This window comes from Saccostrea echinata, unplaced genomic scaffold (genome assembly GCF_033153115.1).
Source record: "Saccostrea echinata isolate AGI-Se365-2 ecotype Australia unplaced genomic scaffold, CSIRO_AGI_Sech_v1 ptg000029l, whole genome shotgun sequence".
In the NCBI taxonomy this organism is placed as follows: Eukaryota; Metazoa; Mollusca; class Bivalvia; order Ostreida; family Ostreidae; genus Saccostrea; species Saccostrea echinata.
Window position 1 is genome coordinate 44,837,420 of NW_026889778.1, and position 17,612 is coordinate 44,855,031.

The window sequence follows — 17,612 nt, forward strand, 5'->3', positions numbered from 1 at the left end:
TGAGTGGCGGCGAGCGCGGACCTCCGTGAAAACTCCCCAATTGTCGACAGCGTAGAGGATTGAACTCGTCCAACTTTGTGTTTCAATACCTGTAATTTTTCCGATATTGTCCTCCCAATTTTACTTAATTTTCTCAAATATGTCACTGTGCGTTTTCTTGAAATATTTTCCTACATAACTGTTTCCGTTTAAGGTTCTTAATCTGTCATTTTAAAGGAGGAATTGTCTGTTGATTCTGAAAATGCGCTGTTCCCTGGAGCCCAGAAGCGACTAATTTTGATTAAAACACGAAAACAAGAGGAATAGAACACGAGTAAGGGATTGAAGTACTTACTACATTGCTATGCGATAAAACATACATGTACATTTCTTTCAATTGTCTTATATGTTACTTAAAATCCGAATGAAAATGCAAACATTCGGCACAAACACGCGCACAATGGATAGTGATGTGTGCCTTGCATTTCATATGAAATGGAGAGAAAAAAAACAAAACAAAAACAAAACAACAAAAAAAAAACAAACAAACAAACAAACAAAAGGGTCATATGAAGAGAAATCACGGAATCTCACAAATTGTTGAATGTTCAAATATATATCTAATATACTTTCTAGATCAGTGGATGTTCACCCCCTTAAAGGGACAACATATAATTTCTTTTCGAATATTTAAATACATGACACCTACTTTATAATTATAACACCGAGGACACCGGGAAGATCCAGACCGTACGTAACGTACCACATTCGGTGGTACAACGTCTGAATTTCTCAGTATAATTATATCATAAGAATATACATAACTGACATCCTTGTAAATTACATGAAAAAAAAAAAAATCACATAAAAAGGGCGTGTATTTAATAATTGTAGAACACTCACTTAATTAGTAGTTATACATAAGAGAGAGACAGAGAGAGACGAACAAGGCGAATCATGGGAGTAGCTTATTCATTGATATTAATTTGTTTCTTGTAATTTACACACACAAATAATTGAGTACATGTAAATAAACAGAATGTGGTCAAAAGCCAATGTATTTAAAATCTATATCTTTCAAGTTGAACAAGACAACCAGTATATAATACAAGACAATACAATACATTGATACAAGCATCAAATTGGTTGCACACTTTCCACGTGCAGATCATGATTCCCTGCATCTATATGTCACGTGACGATGCAGATGTGCTGCACGGCGCAGTGATGGACATCGCAATAAATGTAAAGTGTTAAAAAAAATGTCGTTTAGTCATTCGCATCGGTAGTCTATTCGAAAGAAAATTTACTACCAGTGTTTAATTGTGTTAGTACTGTAAGTATCCGGAAACTGGCATCGAGTTGCTTTTATTCACTCTTATTATGGGAAGCACACTTTTTTGAATAAGAACATTCAAGACATAATATAAACCACATCTTCTTATTCTTATGAGATTCTTATATTCATCACTTTTATCTATTTTATCAATTAGGAATTTTGTCTAAATAATCATCATATAAAACAATAGCGAGGGGGAAAAAAAAAGAAGAAGAAACATTAAGGATTTAACTGGAGTTACAGATCTTTTGAATATGTTAATAAAATAATGATCATATTTAAAAATATTTGTATTAAAGGAAAAAATTGAAAGTTAGATCGCCATGTTAGATGATTTCCGCAGTTTCTAGTCTTAATTGGTCAATGAAATGGGTTTTTTTTTTCTTTTCTTATCTCTTTGTTGAGTGAGCATTCAAGTAATAAGTGAGAATTCAACATTTGTACGCAGGCCTATAAGGTTTGGATTCAACTGCCTATAACGAGAAAGAAAAAACGTACATATACGAATATACATGCGAGTCAATTTTTAAATTTATTGCTTTTGTTATTGACTTAATACATTTATTTATCATTAAATATATAACACTTTCTTTGATGTTTGATCTCTGTTCTGTGTTGAAAATTATTGAATTCGTGTGTTTCTATTATTTTCTAGCTATAATAATTGTTTACGTTTCAACTCGTTTGTAATGTAGGTATCTTTTCGAAAAGCTTATGTGGCCGTGAAAACGGCCGTTTGGTTTTGTGCTGCACACAACACAACTATAGGATCTTTTTACTTGGCGGCTTTCTGTGTCTTTTTGGGAAGGAGCACCGCTTGGATGTTGGGCAGGACACCACCCTGCGCGATGGTCACGCCGGACAGGAGTTTGTTCAATTCTTCGTCGTTGCGGATGGCCAGCTGCAGATGACGGGGAATGATTCTGGTCTTTTTGTTGTCGCGGGCAGCGTTGCCTGCCAACTCCAAGACTTCTGCGGCCAAGTACTCAAGAACGGCAGCCAAGTACACGGGAGCGCCTGCTCCCACTCTCTCGGCGTAGTTGCCCTTTCTCAGCAGACGGTGAATACGACCCACGGGGAACTGCAGTCCGGCGCGGGAAGAACGGCTCTTGGCCTTCCCCTTCACTTTGCCTCCTTTGCCACGTCCAGACATTCTTAACGGTTATGTTCTTTCGTGTACAGTCAACGAATAATCCAGCGACGCCCGCACGCACCAATTTAAACAACCAAGCGGATCCAACGGTGCAGCCAATTAACGCGTCGCTCTGTTGTGCCTTTAGGTGAAATCCGAACAAGTAATGTTTTCTCGGAGGTCCGTAACAAGCTTCTCCTCCTACTCGCATATAAATAGTAAATTTTACCATTTCACTTTATTCATCTCTTCAGTTTGACCTGTCAACTTGAGATCATGCCACCCAAAGTCGGATCCAAAGGCGCCAAGAAAGCAGTCACCAAGGCCAAGACACCGAGGAGCACAGACAAGAAAAGGAGGAAGAGGAGGAGGGAATCTTATGCCATTTACATCTACAAAGTCCTAAAGCAGGTGCACCCTGACACTGGTGTTTCCAGCAAGGCCATGAGCATAATGAACTCCTTCGTCAACGATATCTTTGAGAGAATCGCTGCCGAAGCCTCTCGTTTGGCCCACTACAACAAGCGATCTACAATCACAAGCAGAGAGGTCCAGACTGCTGTCCGTCTCCTTCTGCCCGGTGAACTGGCCAAGCACGCCGTATCTGAGGGCACCAAAGCCGTCACCAAGTACACCAGCAGCAAATAATCTCATTTTGCAAGTACACACACCAAACGGCCCTTTTAAGGGCCAACTAATTTTTTAGAAAAGATACCTTCATATTACATGCGTTATTGAGACACAAATAATATGTACGAGTGTTACAATGTGAATGCATGTGCTCGTAAAAGTGGCAAACGTATAAAAATCCCACATTGTTTACAACTGATTATAATAACAGAAGTAGGATAAATAAAGAAATACAAGTAGGTATTATTATATGAATGAGAGCCAAATTTTATTCACAAATAACTTGAATGTACAACCAAGCATATATCTGAAATAACTGTATCTTCAAATATAAATAAAATACAAGCATGCGAGGTCCATCTGATGTACACAAAATCCTGGTTCATTTGTCCTCTGTATACTGAATTAATTATCAGCGTACATTATATAATTGATAATAAAGTATCTCAATTCAGCTAATATCAATGAAACAGATAAATAAATTCAAGACCCCCCCCCCCCCCTCCCCTTTCTTTGACATTGACATATTGGAATTTTCAATCAGTAATTATACATCAATAAAAGTGCAATGACCAAAATGCGATAATTATACATTGACAATTAATTGTCTAACATTAGTCATAATTGTTAAACAAGAAAAAAAAGCATGTCACTCAGCGCCAGTTGGTACCTGTCATTGTCGGTAGATCGATCCCTCAAAATAATACTCAAGACAGCAGCATTATTATTTTAATATATGATTATAATAATAAAAAAAAATTAAATAATATATACTGTTTGTGTGTGTTTATTCAATATTTCTTGTCCAAACCTAAATTCAATACATATTTGTTGCTCTGTATATAGTTTTGAGGAAATATTACGACATAAAGGGTCTTACTCTGTTATTGTTGTGTATTTATTTTACCACTTACAACCATTCTGTATTCAACTTTGTACAGTGAATATCTGTATAACAAGTACTCAGTAAGTAAATGTCTGTCTTAACGATGTTTTAGAGGCATCTTTTCGAAAAATTTGGGTGGCCGTGATAACGGCCGTTTGTGTTTGTTTTAAACTTCTGTCTTGACTGTCAAACTGAATTCTTTAGCCTCCAAATCCGTACAGGGTGCGTCCTTGGCGTTTCAAGGCGTAGACCACGTCCATAGCTGTGACGGTCTTTCTCTTGGCATGCTCCGTGTAGGTTACAGCATCTCGGATCACGTTCTCCAAGAAAACCTTAAGAACTCCACGAGTTTCCTCGTAGATGAGACCGGAAATACGTTTGACACCACCACGGCGAGCAAGACGGCGTATGGCTGGCTTGGTGATACCCTGGATGTTGTCTCTCAAGACTTTTCTGTGTCGCTTAGCGCCTCCTTTTCCAAGACCTTTTCCTCCTTTGCCACGTCCAGACATGTTATAAGTTCAGTCAGTAGTACTGTTCTGATGAACTGATCATGCGTAATTGCCTAATTTATAGTCCAAATTGAGGACCCGTGAGAGCGCACGATGCTTTGAAAAGTTCGGAACGTTACCAAAGCGGTATTGTGACAAGCTTTACGATTGGTCAGCTTGGCATGATGGGAATGTTTACATTTCTTGCCCCACAGGAATTTTAACCACATTTAATTAATTTTGATTCTTTAATTTCTTCACATATAGGCAAGTTTATGTTCAATTTATTCACCTAAACCAAAATATTGGTACGTGGAGGTACATATATACATTTTATACAAACTGGTATACAAAACAACAACAAAAAAAAAAAAAAAAAAAAAACATGACAGAAAATGAATAAAAATGATAAAGAGAGAGAGGGGAATTATATCAAGCAGGACAGACAGCATCATAATTTTTTAGGATAAACATACACAATTTTTTGTTTTGTTGTTGTTATTTTTTTTATTTCAGTATTTTTTGCTTTGAGTTTAACAAAATAAATACCGTTGTTGCCGAATGATAATTAAAACGTGGGTGGGTGGGTGGGGATTAAGTTATTCAAAGGAAAGGGGTGTGACAGATAACACCGAAATAATACAAAATGTAGAAGCTGAATGAAACTTTTGATTCTCATTCATTTATGATATCTAGTTATAGATGTGATCATTTATTTGATTTCCTCTTTTCTCAGTTAATTTTCAAAGGCAACTTTAAGCAGTGACCAAACCGGCTTTATAAATGAGCCTTTTTCATTTTATTACACGCCACGTTAGAACGAATATCGTTATATTTGACGTTGTTTAGAAATCAATAAAAATCATACTTTGAATATAAATGAAATACGGAATTGCAGTTCTGAAATGCATGTACTCGCATATGTGCATAGCTGTAGAACTAATGAGATAAAGTTGTAATACTGTTATTATTTTTTGCTTCGACACATTCCATCATATTCTATTTAAATAATTGTGCTATTTTCTAATTTATTTCGCAAAATTCTTGAATGTATTCTAGAGGGGCAGGTTGATGGACTTGTACAAAATATAGTTTCAAGATGTGTAGACAACTTCTACAACAAATTGATGATGACAATAGTACTATGAAATTGTCTAGCATTGTGCTCTTTCATAATTTATGTAATTATATATATGCAAGGCACAGATATATTCACTGAAGGATGTATTGTGTCTCAACATTTTTTTTTTTTTTTTTTTTTTTTTTTCCAATTTGGGGGCATTGTTCGCTGAATTTGATAAAATTTATTAATTTCGGCCAAATAATTCAACATTATTTTCAGAGATGTTTCAACGTCTGAACAGAAGGCATCTTTTCGAAGAATGTAGGTGGCCGTGAAAACGGCCGTTTGCTTTAGGACTTGAAATACAGCTTAAAATTAAGCACGCTCTCCACGAATACGTCTGGCCAGCTGGATGTCTTTGGGCATGATGGTTACTCTCTTGGCGTGAATGGCGCACAGGTTGGTGTCCTCAAAGAGACCAACAAGGTAAGCTTCGCTTGCTTCCTGTAAAGCCATGACAGCTGAACTCTGGAAACGCAAGTCGGTCTTAAAATCCTGAGCGATTTCCCGGACCAAGCGCTGGAATGGCAGCTTCCTGATGAGAAGCTCAGTGCTCTTCTGGTATCTCCGAATTTCACGGAGGGCGACAGTTCCTGGCCTGTATCTATGCGGTTTCTTAACGCCACCCGTGGCTGGTGCGCTTTTACGAGCAGCTTTGGTAGCGAGCTGTTTTCTGGGGGCCTTGCCTCCTGTAGATTTTCGTGCCGTCTGCTTGGTACGTGCCATGCTATCTCCTCAGATTATTCAAACTCGAATGAATGAAGTGGCAGTGTTGCGCCGTGAACTTATATATCTTTGTAAGCTCAAGTTGAAAATCGCTGCGGTCTACCAGTCGGCTTAGTCGATTGGCTGGTGCCCGCAGTAACACTCGCTACGATTAGTCAGGTGAACGAGATGACCATTGGCTACGTCTGTAGGTAGTTTCAATCCACAGAATTGCCCCAAAAGAAAAAGAAAATCAAGTCGGTTTTTGACACATGATTTCACTGCAGATACATATAGTCAAATATTTTTTTTTTAAATATATATATGGTGAATAATGGGGATGAATGTAACGTCAATTGAATAGAAAATAGAATTATTTATTATATATATATACATATATTTTCAATTCGTTATTGAAGCAAAATGCATTTTCGAAAAATATATATTATATATTTCTTGTCATTATTTCCTCCTACCATTATCTGAACAAGCCCAGTAATATTACTAAGTATCATGATACTTGCAGATAATCAGAATGGTGCATATAGGATGAACAGGAATTACCCTGTTGCAAAAACAAGAACAAAACAAATAATACAAATAAATGAATAATTAATTAAATGAATGAATAATTAAATAAATGAATGAATGAATAAATGAAAAGAATAAATAAATGAAACGAATAAGAATGTATGTATCTGTCTTTCAATAGGTACGCATGAACTTTTATTCCATTCGTTCCACATTTGATTCCAAATAAAGTGGGGGGGAAAAAAAAGAAAAAAAAATATTAACAATAATAATAATAATAATAAATAAATAAATAAAATAAATTAATAAATAAAATTAAATAAAATAAAGAAAATTAATAATAATAATAAAACTTCAAAAAAAAGAAAAGAAAAAAAAATACTAGAATGATAACACTAATAATAATGGCCATATAGTTTGCGTAGGCGTTGTGATGTGGAAAAAGTAAAATTTTATTTACTTGAGGGAGGGTATGTAAACAAAATAAAAACTGACTTTTGTTTCTTCTTCTTCTCAGAAACAGCATGTTAATATTATCATGACTTTGTAATTTGCTTCCAGTCGAAGACAAATAAACTATGTGTAATAGGTAAGTGTACTTCTTGTTTATTCATTTTGTGTTTCCATTAGTACATGTATGTAATAGAGGCATCTTTTCTAAAAATGTTGGTAGCCCTGAAAAGGGCTTTTGTAATTGGTTTAAGACAATTGGCAGCCTACGCCTTGGTGGCTTTCTTTGGGGTTTTTGACTTCTTGGCTGTGGCTTTCTTGGGCGCTTTGGTTTTCGTAGGCTTTGGAGCTGCCTTGGCTTTCTTGGGAGACTTAGTAGCTGCTTTCTTCTTGGGAGACTCGGCCTTCTTGGGTGCTGCAGGTTTCTTAACAGCCTTTTTCTTTTCTGTTGGCTTTTTCTCCCCGGTTGTCTTCTTGGGTTTGGTCGTTTTCTTGGGCTTGGCAGCCTTAGGTTTGGTGACTTTTTTGGTCTTGGGTTTCTTCTCCGTCTTGGGCTTCTCTCCCAGCTTGAAGGAACCACTGGCACCTGTACCCTTGGCCTGTTTGAGAACTCCCTTCTTGACTCCGTTCTTGAGGGCCATCTTCAGATGGGTGTTGACACTAGAGGCGTCATTACCGACTTTGTAGTTGCCCATGATGTACTTGAGAATAGCTTGTCTCGAGGAACCTCCGCGCTCCTTCAGGGCAGCCACAGCAGCGCTGATCATCTCGATGTACTTGGGATGGGCGGGGACCGTCTTGGGTTTGGAAACCTTCTTCTTGGCGGGGGATTTTGCTGGTGCGGCGTCTGCCATAATTTTTTTGTCCTGTTTTCTACAACTGATGTGAACGACGTTATCGACGATAAGGAAATGAATGAAATCACCTCCGCCGATGGCCTTATTTGAGTGGCGGCGAGCGCGGACCTCCGTGAAAACTCCCCAATTGTCGACAGCGTAGAGGATTGAACTCGTCCAACTTTGTGTTTCAATACCTGTAATTTTTCCGATATTGTCCTCCCAATTTTACTTAATTTTCTCAAATATGTCACTGTGCGTTTTCTTGAAATATTTTCCTACATAACTGTTTCCGTTTAAGGTTCTTAATCTGTCATTTTAAAGGAGGAATTGTCTGTTGATTCTGAAAATGCGCTGTTCCCTGGAGCCCAGAAGCGACTAATTTTGATTAAAACACGAAAACAAGAGGAATAGAACACGAGTAAGGGATTGAAGTACTTACTACATTGCTATGCGATAAAACATACATGTACATTTCTTTCAATTGTCTTATATGTTACTTAAAATCCGAATGAAAATGCAAACATTCGGCACAAACACGCGCACAATGGATAGTGATGTGTGCCTTGCATTTCATATGAAATGGAGAGAAAAAAAACAAAACAAAAACAAAACAACAAAAAAAAAACAAACAAACAAACAAACAAAAGGGTCATATGAAGAGAAATCACGGAATCTCACAAATTGTTGAATGTTCAAATATATATCTAATATACTTTCTAGATCAGTGGATGTTCACCCCCTTAAAGGGACAACATATAATTTCTTTTCGAATATTTAAATACATGACACCTACTTTATAATTATAACACCGAGGACACCGGGAAGATCCAGACCGTACGTAACGTACCACATTCGGTGGTACAACGTCTGAATTTCTCAGTATAATTATATCATAAGAATATACATAACTGACATCCTTGTAAATTACATGAAAAAAAAAAAAAATCACATAAAAAGGGCGTGTATTTAATAATTGTAGAACACTCACTTAATTAGTAGTTATACATAAGAGAGAGACAGAGAGAGACGAACAAGGCGAATCATGGGAGTAGCTTATTCATTGATATTAATTTGTTTCTTGTAATTTACACACACAAATAATTGAGTACATGTAAATAAACAGAATGTGGTCAAAAGCCAATGTATTTAAAATCTATATCTTTCAAGTTGAACAAGACAACCAGTATATAATACAAGACAATACAATACATTGATACAAGCATCAAATTGGTTGCACACTTTCCACGTGCAGATCATGATTCCCTGCATCTATATGTCACGTGACGATGCAGATGTGCTGCACGGCGCAGTGATGGACATCGCAATAAATGTAAAGTGTTAAAAAAAATGTCGTTTAGTCATTCGCATCGGTAGTCTATTCGAAAGAAAATTTACTACCAGTGTTTAATTGTGTTAGTACTGTAAGTATCCGGAAACTGGCATCGAGTTGCTTTTATTCACTCTTATTATGGGAAGCACACTTTTTTGAATAAGAACATTCAAGACATAATATAAACCACATCTTCTTATTCTTATGAGATTCTTATATTCATCACTTTTATCTATTTTATCAATTAGGAATTTTGTCTAAATAATCATCATATAAAACAATAGCGAGGGGGGAAAAAAAAAGAAGAAGAAACATTAAGGATTTAACTGGAGTTACAGATCTTTTGAATATGTTAATAAAATAATGATCATATTTAAAAATATTTGTATTAAAGGAAAAAATTGAAAGTTAGATCGCCATGTTAGATGATTTCCGCAGTTTCTAGTCTTAATTGGTCAATGAAATGGGTTTTTTTTTTCTTTTCTTATCTCTTTGTTGAGTGAGCATTCAAGTAATAAGTGAGAATTCAACATTTGTACGCAGGCCTATAAGGTTTGGATTCAACTGCCTATAACGAGAAAGAAAAAACGTACATATACGAATATACATGCGAGTCAATTTTTAAATTTATTGCTTTTGTTATTGACTTAATACATTTATTTATCATTAAATATATAACACTTTCTTTGATGTTTGATCTCTGTTCTGTGTTGAAAATTATTGAATTCGTGTGTTTCTATTATTTTCTAGCTATAATAATTGTTTACGTTTCAACTCGTTTGTAATGTAGGTATCTTTTCGAAAAGCTTATGTGGCCGTGAAAACGGCCGTTTGGTTTTGTGCTGCACACAACACAACTATAGGATCTTTTTACTTGGCGGCTTTCTGTGTCTTTTTGGGAAGGAGCACCGCTTGGATGTTGGGCAGGACACCACCCTGCGCGATGGTCACGCCGGACAGGAGTTTGTTCAATTCTTCGTCGTTGCGGATGGCCAGCTGCAGATGACGGGGAATGATTCTGGTCTTTTTGTTGTCGCGGGCAGCGTTGCCTGCCAACTCCAAGACTTCTGCGGCCAAGTACTCAAGAACGGCAGCCAAGTACACGGGAGCGCCTGCTCCCACTCTCTCGGCGTAGTTGCCCTTTCTCAGCAGACGGTGAATACGACCCACGGGGAACTGCAGTCCGGCGCGGGAAGAACGGCTCTTGGCCTTCCCCTTCACTTTGCCTCCTTTGCCACGTCCAGACATTCTTAACGGTTATGTTCTTTCGTGTACAGTCAACGAATAATCCAGCGACGCCCGCACGCACCAATTTAAACAACCAAGCGGATCCAACGGTGCAGCCAATTAACGCGTCGCTCTGTTGTGCCTTTAGGTGAAATCCGAACAAGTAATGTTTTCTCAGAGGTCCGTAACAAGCTTCTCCTCCTACTCGCATATAAATAGTAAATTTTACCATTTCACTTTATTCATCTCTTCAGTTTGACCTGTCAACTTGAGATCATGCCACCCAAAGTCGGATCCAAAGGCGCCAAGAAAGCAGTCACCAAGGCCAAGACACCGAGGAGCACAGACAAGAAGAGGAGGAGGGAATCTTATGCCATTTACATCTACAAAGTCCTAAAGCAGGTGCACCCTGACACTGGTGTTTCCAGCAAGGCCATGAGCATAATGAACTCCTTCGTCAACGATATCTTTGAGAGAATCGCTGCCGAAGCCTCTCGTTTGGCCCACTACAACAAGCGATCTACAATCACAAGCAGAGAGGTCCAGACTGCTGTCCGTCTCCTTCTGCCCGGTGAACTGGCCAAGCACGCCGTATCTGAGGGCACCAAAGCCGTCACCAAGTACACCAGCAGCAAATAATCTCATTTTGCAAGTACACACACCAAACGGCCCTTTTAAGGGCCAACTAATTTTTTAGAAAAGATACCTTCATATTACATGCGTTATTGAGACACAAATAATATGTACGAGTGTTACAATGTGAATGCATGTGCTCGTAAAAGTGGCAAACGTATAAAAATCCCACATTGTTTACAACTGATTATAATAACAGAAGTAGGATAAATAAAGAAATACAAGTAGGTATTATTATATGAATGAGAGCCAAATTTTATTCACAAATAACTTGAATGTACAACCAAGCATATATCTGAAATAACTGTATCTTCAAATATAAATAAAATACAAGCATGCGAGGTCCATCTGATGTACACAAAATCCTGGTTCATTTGTCCTCTGTATACTGAATTAATTATCAGCGTACATTATATAATTGATAATAAAGTATCTCAATTCAGCTAATATCAATGAAACAGATAAATAAATTCAAGACCCCCCCCCTCCCCTTTCTTTGACATTGACATATTGGAATTTTCAATCAGTAATTATACATCAATAAAAGTGCAATGACCAAAATGCGATAATTATACATTGACAATTAATTGTCTAACATTAGTCATAATTGTTAAACAAGAAAAAAAAGCATGTCACTCAGCGCCAGTTGGTACCTGTCATTGTCGGTAGATCGATCCCTCAAAATAATACTCAAGACAGCAGCATTATTATTTTAATATATGATTATAATAATAAAAAAAAATTAAATAATATATACTGTTTGTGTGTGTTTATTCAATATTTCTTGTCCAAACCTAAATTCAATACATATTTGTTGCTCTGTATATAGTTTTGAGGAAATATTACGACATAAAGGGTCTTACTCTGTTATTGTTGTGTATTTATTTTACCACTTACAACCATTCTGTATTCAACTTTGTACAGTGAATATCTGTATAACAAGTACTCAGTAAGTAAATGTCTGTCTTAACGATGTTTTAGAGGCATCTTTTCGAAAAATTTGGGTGGCCGTGATAACGGCCGTTTGTGTTTGTTTTAAACTTCTGTCTTGACTGTCAAACTGAATTCTTTAGCCTCCAAATCCGTACAGGGTGCGTCCTTGGCGTTTCAAGGCGTAGACCACGTCCATAGCTGTGACGGTCTTTCTCTTGGCATGCTCCGTGTAGGTTACAGCATCTCGGATCACGTTCTCCAAGAAAACCTTAAGAACTCCACGAGTTTCCTCGTAGATGAGACCGGAAATACGTTTGACACCACCACGGCGAGCAAGACGGCGTATGGCTGGCTTGGTGATACCCTGGATGTTGTCTCTCAAGACTTTTCTGTGTCGCTTAGCGCCTCCTTTTCCAAGACCTTTTCCTCCTTTGCCACGTCCAGACATGTTATAAGTTCAGTCAGTAGTACTGTTCTGATGAACTGATCATGCGTAATTGCCTAATTTATAGTCCAAATTGAGGACCCGTGAGAGCGCACGATGCTTTGAAAAGTTCGGAACGTTACCAAAGCGGTATTGTGACAAGCTTTACGATTGGTCAGCTTGGCATGATGGGAATGTTTACATTTCTTGCCCCACAGGAATTTTAACCACATTTAATTAATTTTGATTCTTTAATTTCTTCACATATAGGCAAGTTTATGTTCAATTTATTCACCTAAACCAAAATATTGGTACGTGGAGGTACATATATACATTTTATACAAACTGGTATACAAAACAACAACAACAAAAAAAAAAAAAAAAAACATGACAGAAAATGAATAAAAATGATAAAGAGAGAGAGGGGAATTATATCAAGCAGGACAGACAGCATCATAATTTTTTAGGATAAACATACACAATTTTTTGTTTTGTTGTTGTTATTTTTTTTATTTCAGTATTTTTTGCTTTGAGTTTAACAAAATAAATACCGTTGTTGCCGAATGATAATTAAAACGTGGGTGGGTGGGTGGGGATTAAGTTATTCAAAGGAAAGGGGTGTGACAGATAACACCGAAATAATACAAAATGTAGAAGCTGAATGAAACTTTTGATTCTCAAAATATAGTTTCAAGATGTGTAGACAACTTCTACAACAAATTGATGATGACAATAGTACTATGAAATTGTCTAGCATTGTGCTCTTTCATAATTTATGTAATTATATATATGCAAGGCACAGATATATTCACTGAAGGATGTATTGTGTCTCAACATTTTTTTTTTTTTTTTTTTTTTTTTTTCCAATTTGGGGGCATTGTTCGCTGAATTTGATAAAATTTATTAATTTCGGCCAAATAATTCAACATTATTTTCAGAGATGTTTCAACGTCTGAACAGAAGGCATCTTTTCGAAGAATGTAGGTGGCCGTGAAAACGGCCGTTTGCTTTAGGACTTGAAATACAGCTTAAAATTAAGCACGCTCTCCACGAATACGTCTGGCCAGCTGGATGTCTTTGGGCATGATGGTTACTCTCTTGGCGTGAATGGCGCACAGGTTGGTGTCCTCAAAGAGACCAACAAGGTAAGCTTCGCTTGCTTCCTGTAAAGCCATGACAGCTGAACTCTGGAAACGCAAGTCGGTCTTAAAATCCTGAGCGATTTCCCGGACCAAGCGCTGGAATGGCAGCTTCCTGATGAGAAGCTCAGTGCTCTTCTGGTATCTCCGAATTTCACGGAGGGCGACAGTTCCTGGCCTGTATCTATGCGGTTTCTTAACGCCACCCGTGGCTGGTGCGCTTTTACGAGCAGCTTTGGTAGCGAGCTGTTTTCTGGGGGCCTTGCCTCCTGTAGATTTTCGTGCCGTCTGCTTGGTACGTGCCATGCTATCTCCTCAGATTATTCAAACTCGAATGAATGAAGTGGCAGTGTTGCGCCGTGAACTTATATATCTTTGTAAGCTCAAGTTGAAAATCGCTGCGGTCTACCAGTCGGCTTAGTCGATTGGCTGGTGCCCGCAGTAACACTCGCTACGATTAGTCAGGTGAACGAGATGACCATTGGCTACGTCTGTAGGTAGTTTCAATCCACAGAATTGCCCCAAAAGAAAAAGAAAATCAAGTCGGTTTTTGACACATGATTTCACTGCAGATACATATAGTCAAATATTTTTTTTTTAAATATATATATGGTGAATAATGGGGATGAATGTAACGTCAATTGAATAGAAAATAGAATTATTTATTATATATATATACATATATTTTCAATTCGTTATTGAAGCAAAATGCATTTTCGAAAAATATATATTATATATTTCTTGTCATTATTTCCTCCTACCATTATCTGAACAAGCCCAGTAATATTACTAAGTATCATGATACTTGCAGATAATCAGAATGGTGCATATAGGATGAACAGGAATTACCCTGTTGCAAAAACAAGAACAAAACAAATAATACAAATAAATGAATAATTAATTAAATGAATGAATAATTAAATAAATGAATGAATGAATAAATGAAAAGAATAAATAAATGAAACGAATAAATGTATCTGTCTTTCAATAGGTACGCATGAACTTTTATTCCATTCGTTCCACATTTGATTCCAAATAAAGTGGGGGGGAAAAAAAAGAAAAAAAAATATTAACAATAATAATAATAATAATAAATAAATAAATAAAATAAATTAATAAATAAAATTAAATAAAATAAAGAAAATTAATAATAATAATAAAACTTCAAAAAAAAGAAAAGAAAAAAAAATACTAGAATGATAACACTAATAATAATGGCCATATAGTTTGCGTAGGCGTTGTGATGTGGAAAAAGTAAAATTTTATTTACTTGAGGGAGGGTATGTAAACAAAATAAAAACTGACTTTTGTTTCTTCTTCTTCTCAGAAACAGCATGTTAATATTATCATGACTTTGTAATTTGCTTCCAGTCGAAGACAAATAAACTATGTGTAATAGGTAAGTGTACTTCTTGTTTATTCATTTTGTGTTTCCATTAGTACATGTATGTAATAGAGGCATCTTTTCTAAAAATGTTGGTAGCCCTGAAAAGGGCTTTTGTAATTGGTTTAAGACAATTGGCAGCCTACGCCTTGGTGGCTTTCTTTGGGGTTTTTGACTTCTTGGCTGTGGCTTTCTTGGGCGCTTTGGTTTTCGTAGGCTTTGGAGCTGCCTTGGCTTTCTTGGGAGACTTAGTAGCTGCTTTCTTCTTGGGAGACTCGGCCTTCTTGGGTGCTGCAGGTTTCTTAACAGCCTTTTTCTTTTCTGTTGGCTTTTTCTCCCCGGTTGTCTTCTTGGGTTTGGTCGTTTTCTTGGGCTTGGCAGCCTTAGGTTTGGTGACTTTTTTGGTCTTGGGTTTCTTCTCCGTCTTGGGCTTCTCTCCCAGCTTGAAGGAACCACTGGCACCTGTACCCTTGGCCTGTTTGAGAACTCCCTTCTTGACTCCGTTCTTGAGGGCCATCTTCAGATGGGTGTTGACACTAGAGGCGTCATTACCGACTTTGTAGTTGCCCATGATGTACTTGAGAATAGCTTGTCTCGAGGAACCTCCGCGCTCCTTCAGGGCAGCCACAGCAGCGCTGATCATCTCGATGTACTTGGGATGGGCGGGGACCGTCTTGGGTTTGGAAACCTTCTTCTTGGCGGGGGATTTTGCTGGTGCGGCGTCTGCCATAATTTTTTTGTCCTGTTTTCTACAACTGATGTGAACGACGTTATCGACGATAAGGAAATGAATGAAATCACCTCCGCCGATGGCCTTATTTGAGTGGCGGCGAGCGCGGACCTCCGTGAAAACTCCCCAATTGTCGACAGCGTAGAGGATTGAACTCGTCCAACTTTGTGTTTCAATACCTGTAATTTTTCCGATATTGTCCTCCCAATTTTACTTAATTTTCTCAAATATGTCACTGTGCGTTTTCTTGAAATATTTTCCTACATAACTGTTTCCGTTTAAGGTTCTTAATCTGTCATTTTAAAGGAGGAATTGTCTGTTGATTCTGAAAATGCGCTGTTCCCTGGAGCCCAGAAGCGACTAATTTTGATTAAAACACGAAAACAAGAGGAATAGAACACGAGTAAGGGATTGAAGTACTTACTACATTGCTATGCGATAAAACATACATGTACATTTCTTTCAATTGTCTTATATGTTACTTAAAATCCGAATGAAAATGCAAACATTCGGCACAAACACGCGCACAATGGATAGTGATGTGTGCCTTGCATTTCATATGAAATGGAGAGAAAAAAAACAAAACAAAAACAAAACAACAAAAAAAAAAACAAACAAACAAACAAACAAAAGGGTCATATGAAGAGAAATCACGGAATCTCACAAATTGTTGAATGTTCAAATATATATCTAATATACTTTCTAGATCAGTGGATGTTCACCCCCTTAAAGGGACAACATATAATTTCTTTTCGAATATTTAAATACATGACACCTACTTTATAATTATAACACCGAGGACACCGGGAAGATCCAGACCGTACGTAACGTACCACATTCGGTGGTACAACGTCTGAATTTCTCAGTATAATTATATCATAAGAATATACATAACTGACATCCTTGTAAATTACATGAAAAAAAAAAAAATCACATAAAAAGGGCGTGTATTTAATAATTGTAGAACACTCACTTAATTAGTAGTTATACATAAGAGAGAGACAGAGAGAGACGAACAAGGCGAATCATGGGAGTAGCTTATTCATTGATATTAATTTGTTTCTTGTAATTTACACACACAAATAATTGAGTACATGTAAATAAACAGAATGTGGTCAAAAGCCAATGTATTTAAAATCTATATCTTTCAAGTTGAACAAGACAACCAGTATATAATACAAGACAATACAATACATTGATACAAGCATCAAATTGGTTGCACACTTTCCACGTGCAGATCATGATTCCCTGCATCTATATGTCACGTGACGATGCAGATGTGCTGCACGGCGCAGTGATGGACATCGCAATAAATGTAAAGTGTTAAAAAAAATGTCGTTTAGTCATTCGCATCGGTAGTCTATTCGAAAGAAAATTTACTACCAGTGTTTAATTGTGTTAGTACTGTAAGTATCCGGAAACTGGCATCGAGTTGCTTTTATTCACTCTTATTATGGGAAGCACACTTTTTTGAATAAGAACATTCAAGACATAATATAAACCACATCTTCTTATTCTTATGAGATTCTTATATTCATCACTTTTATCTATTTTATCAATTAGGAATTTTGTCTAAATAATCATCATATAAAACAATAGCGAGGGGGAAAAAAAAAAGAAGAAGAAACATTAAGGATTTAACTGGAGTTACAGATCTTTTGAATATGTTAATAAAATAATGATCATATTTAAAAATATTTGTATTAA

At 36.9% G+C, this 17,612-nt stretch overlaps 10 protein-coding genes across 10 annotated transcripts; 2 read left to right on the forward strand and 8 right to left on the reverse strand.

The window, feature by feature from the left end:
• Positions 1-2,093: 2,093 nt before the first annotated feature.
• Positions 2,094-2,471, reverse strand: LOC133195393 (histone H2A). Its single transcript, XM_061331232.1, has one exon. It carries the CDS (start codon positions 2,469-2,471, stop codon positions 2,094-2,096), a length of 378 nt encoding a protein of 125 aa, XP_061187216.1.
• Positions 2,472-2,726: 255 nt separating this feature from the next.
• LOC133195394 (histone H2B-like) lies at positions 2,727-3,098 on the forward strand. The gene has a single exon (XM_061331233.1). It carries the CDS (start codon positions 2,727-2,729, stop codon positions 3,096-3,098), a length of 372 nt encoding a protein of 123 aa, XP_061187217.1.
• Positions 3,099-4,166: 1,068 nt separating this feature from the next.
• Positions 4,167-4,478, reverse strand: LOC133195395 (histone H4). Its single transcript, XM_061331234.1, has one exon. The coding sequence runs from the start codon at positions 4,476-4,478 to the stop codon at positions 4,167-4,169; it is 312 nt and encodes a 103-aa protein (XP_061187218.1).
• A 1,417-nt stretch (positions 4,479-5,895) lies between these two features.
• Positions 5,896-6,306, reverse strand: LOC133195396 (histone H3). Its single transcript, XM_061331236.1, has one exon. It carries the CDS (start codon positions 6,304-6,306, stop codon positions 5,896-5,898), a length of 411 nt encoding a protein of 136 aa, XP_061187220.1.
• Positions 6,307-7,532: 1,226 nt separating this feature from the next.
• On the reverse strand, positions 7,533-8,120 carry LOC133195397 (histone H1-delta-like). Its single transcript, XM_061331237.1, has one exon. The coding sequence runs from the start codon at positions 8,118-8,120 to the stop codon at positions 7,533-7,535; it is 588 nt and encodes a 195-aa protein (XP_061187221.1).
• Positions 8,121-10,305: 2,185 nt separating this feature from the next.
• Positions 10,306-10,683, reverse strand: LOC133195398 (histone H2A). Its single transcript, XM_061331238.1, has one exon. It carries the CDS (start codon positions 10,681-10,683, stop codon positions 10,306-10,308), a length of 378 nt encoding a protein of 125 aa, XP_061187222.1.
• Positions 10,684-10,938: 255 nt separating this feature from the next.
• Positions 10,939-11,301, forward strand: LOC133195399 (histone H2B-like). Its single transcript, XM_061331239.1, has one exon. It carries the CDS (start codon positions 10,939-10,941, stop codon positions 11,299-11,301), a length of 363 nt encoding a protein of 120 aa, XP_061187223.1.
• Positions 11,302-12,364: 1,063 nt separating this feature from the next.
• LOC133195400 (histone H4) lies at positions 12,365-12,676 on the reverse strand. Its single transcript, XM_061331240.1, has one exon. The coding sequence runs from the start codon at positions 12,674-12,676 to the stop codon at positions 12,365-12,367; it is 312 nt and encodes a 103-aa protein (XP_061187224.1).
• A 1,010-nt stretch (positions 12,677-13,686) lies between these two features.
• LOC133195401 (histone H3) lies at positions 13,687-14,097 on the reverse strand. The gene has a single exon (XM_061331241.1). The coding sequence runs from the start codon at positions 14,095-14,097 to the stop codon at positions 13,687-13,689; it is 411 nt and encodes a 136-aa protein (XP_061187225.1).
• Positions 14,098-15,317: 1,220 nt separating this feature from the next.
• Positions 15,318-15,905, reverse strand: LOC133195402 (histone H1-delta-like). The gene has a single exon (XM_061331242.1). It carries the CDS (start codon positions 15,903-15,905, stop codon positions 15,318-15,320), a length of 588 nt encoding a protein of 195 aa, XP_061187226.1.
• Positions 15,906-17,612: the final 1,707 nt, after the last annotated feature.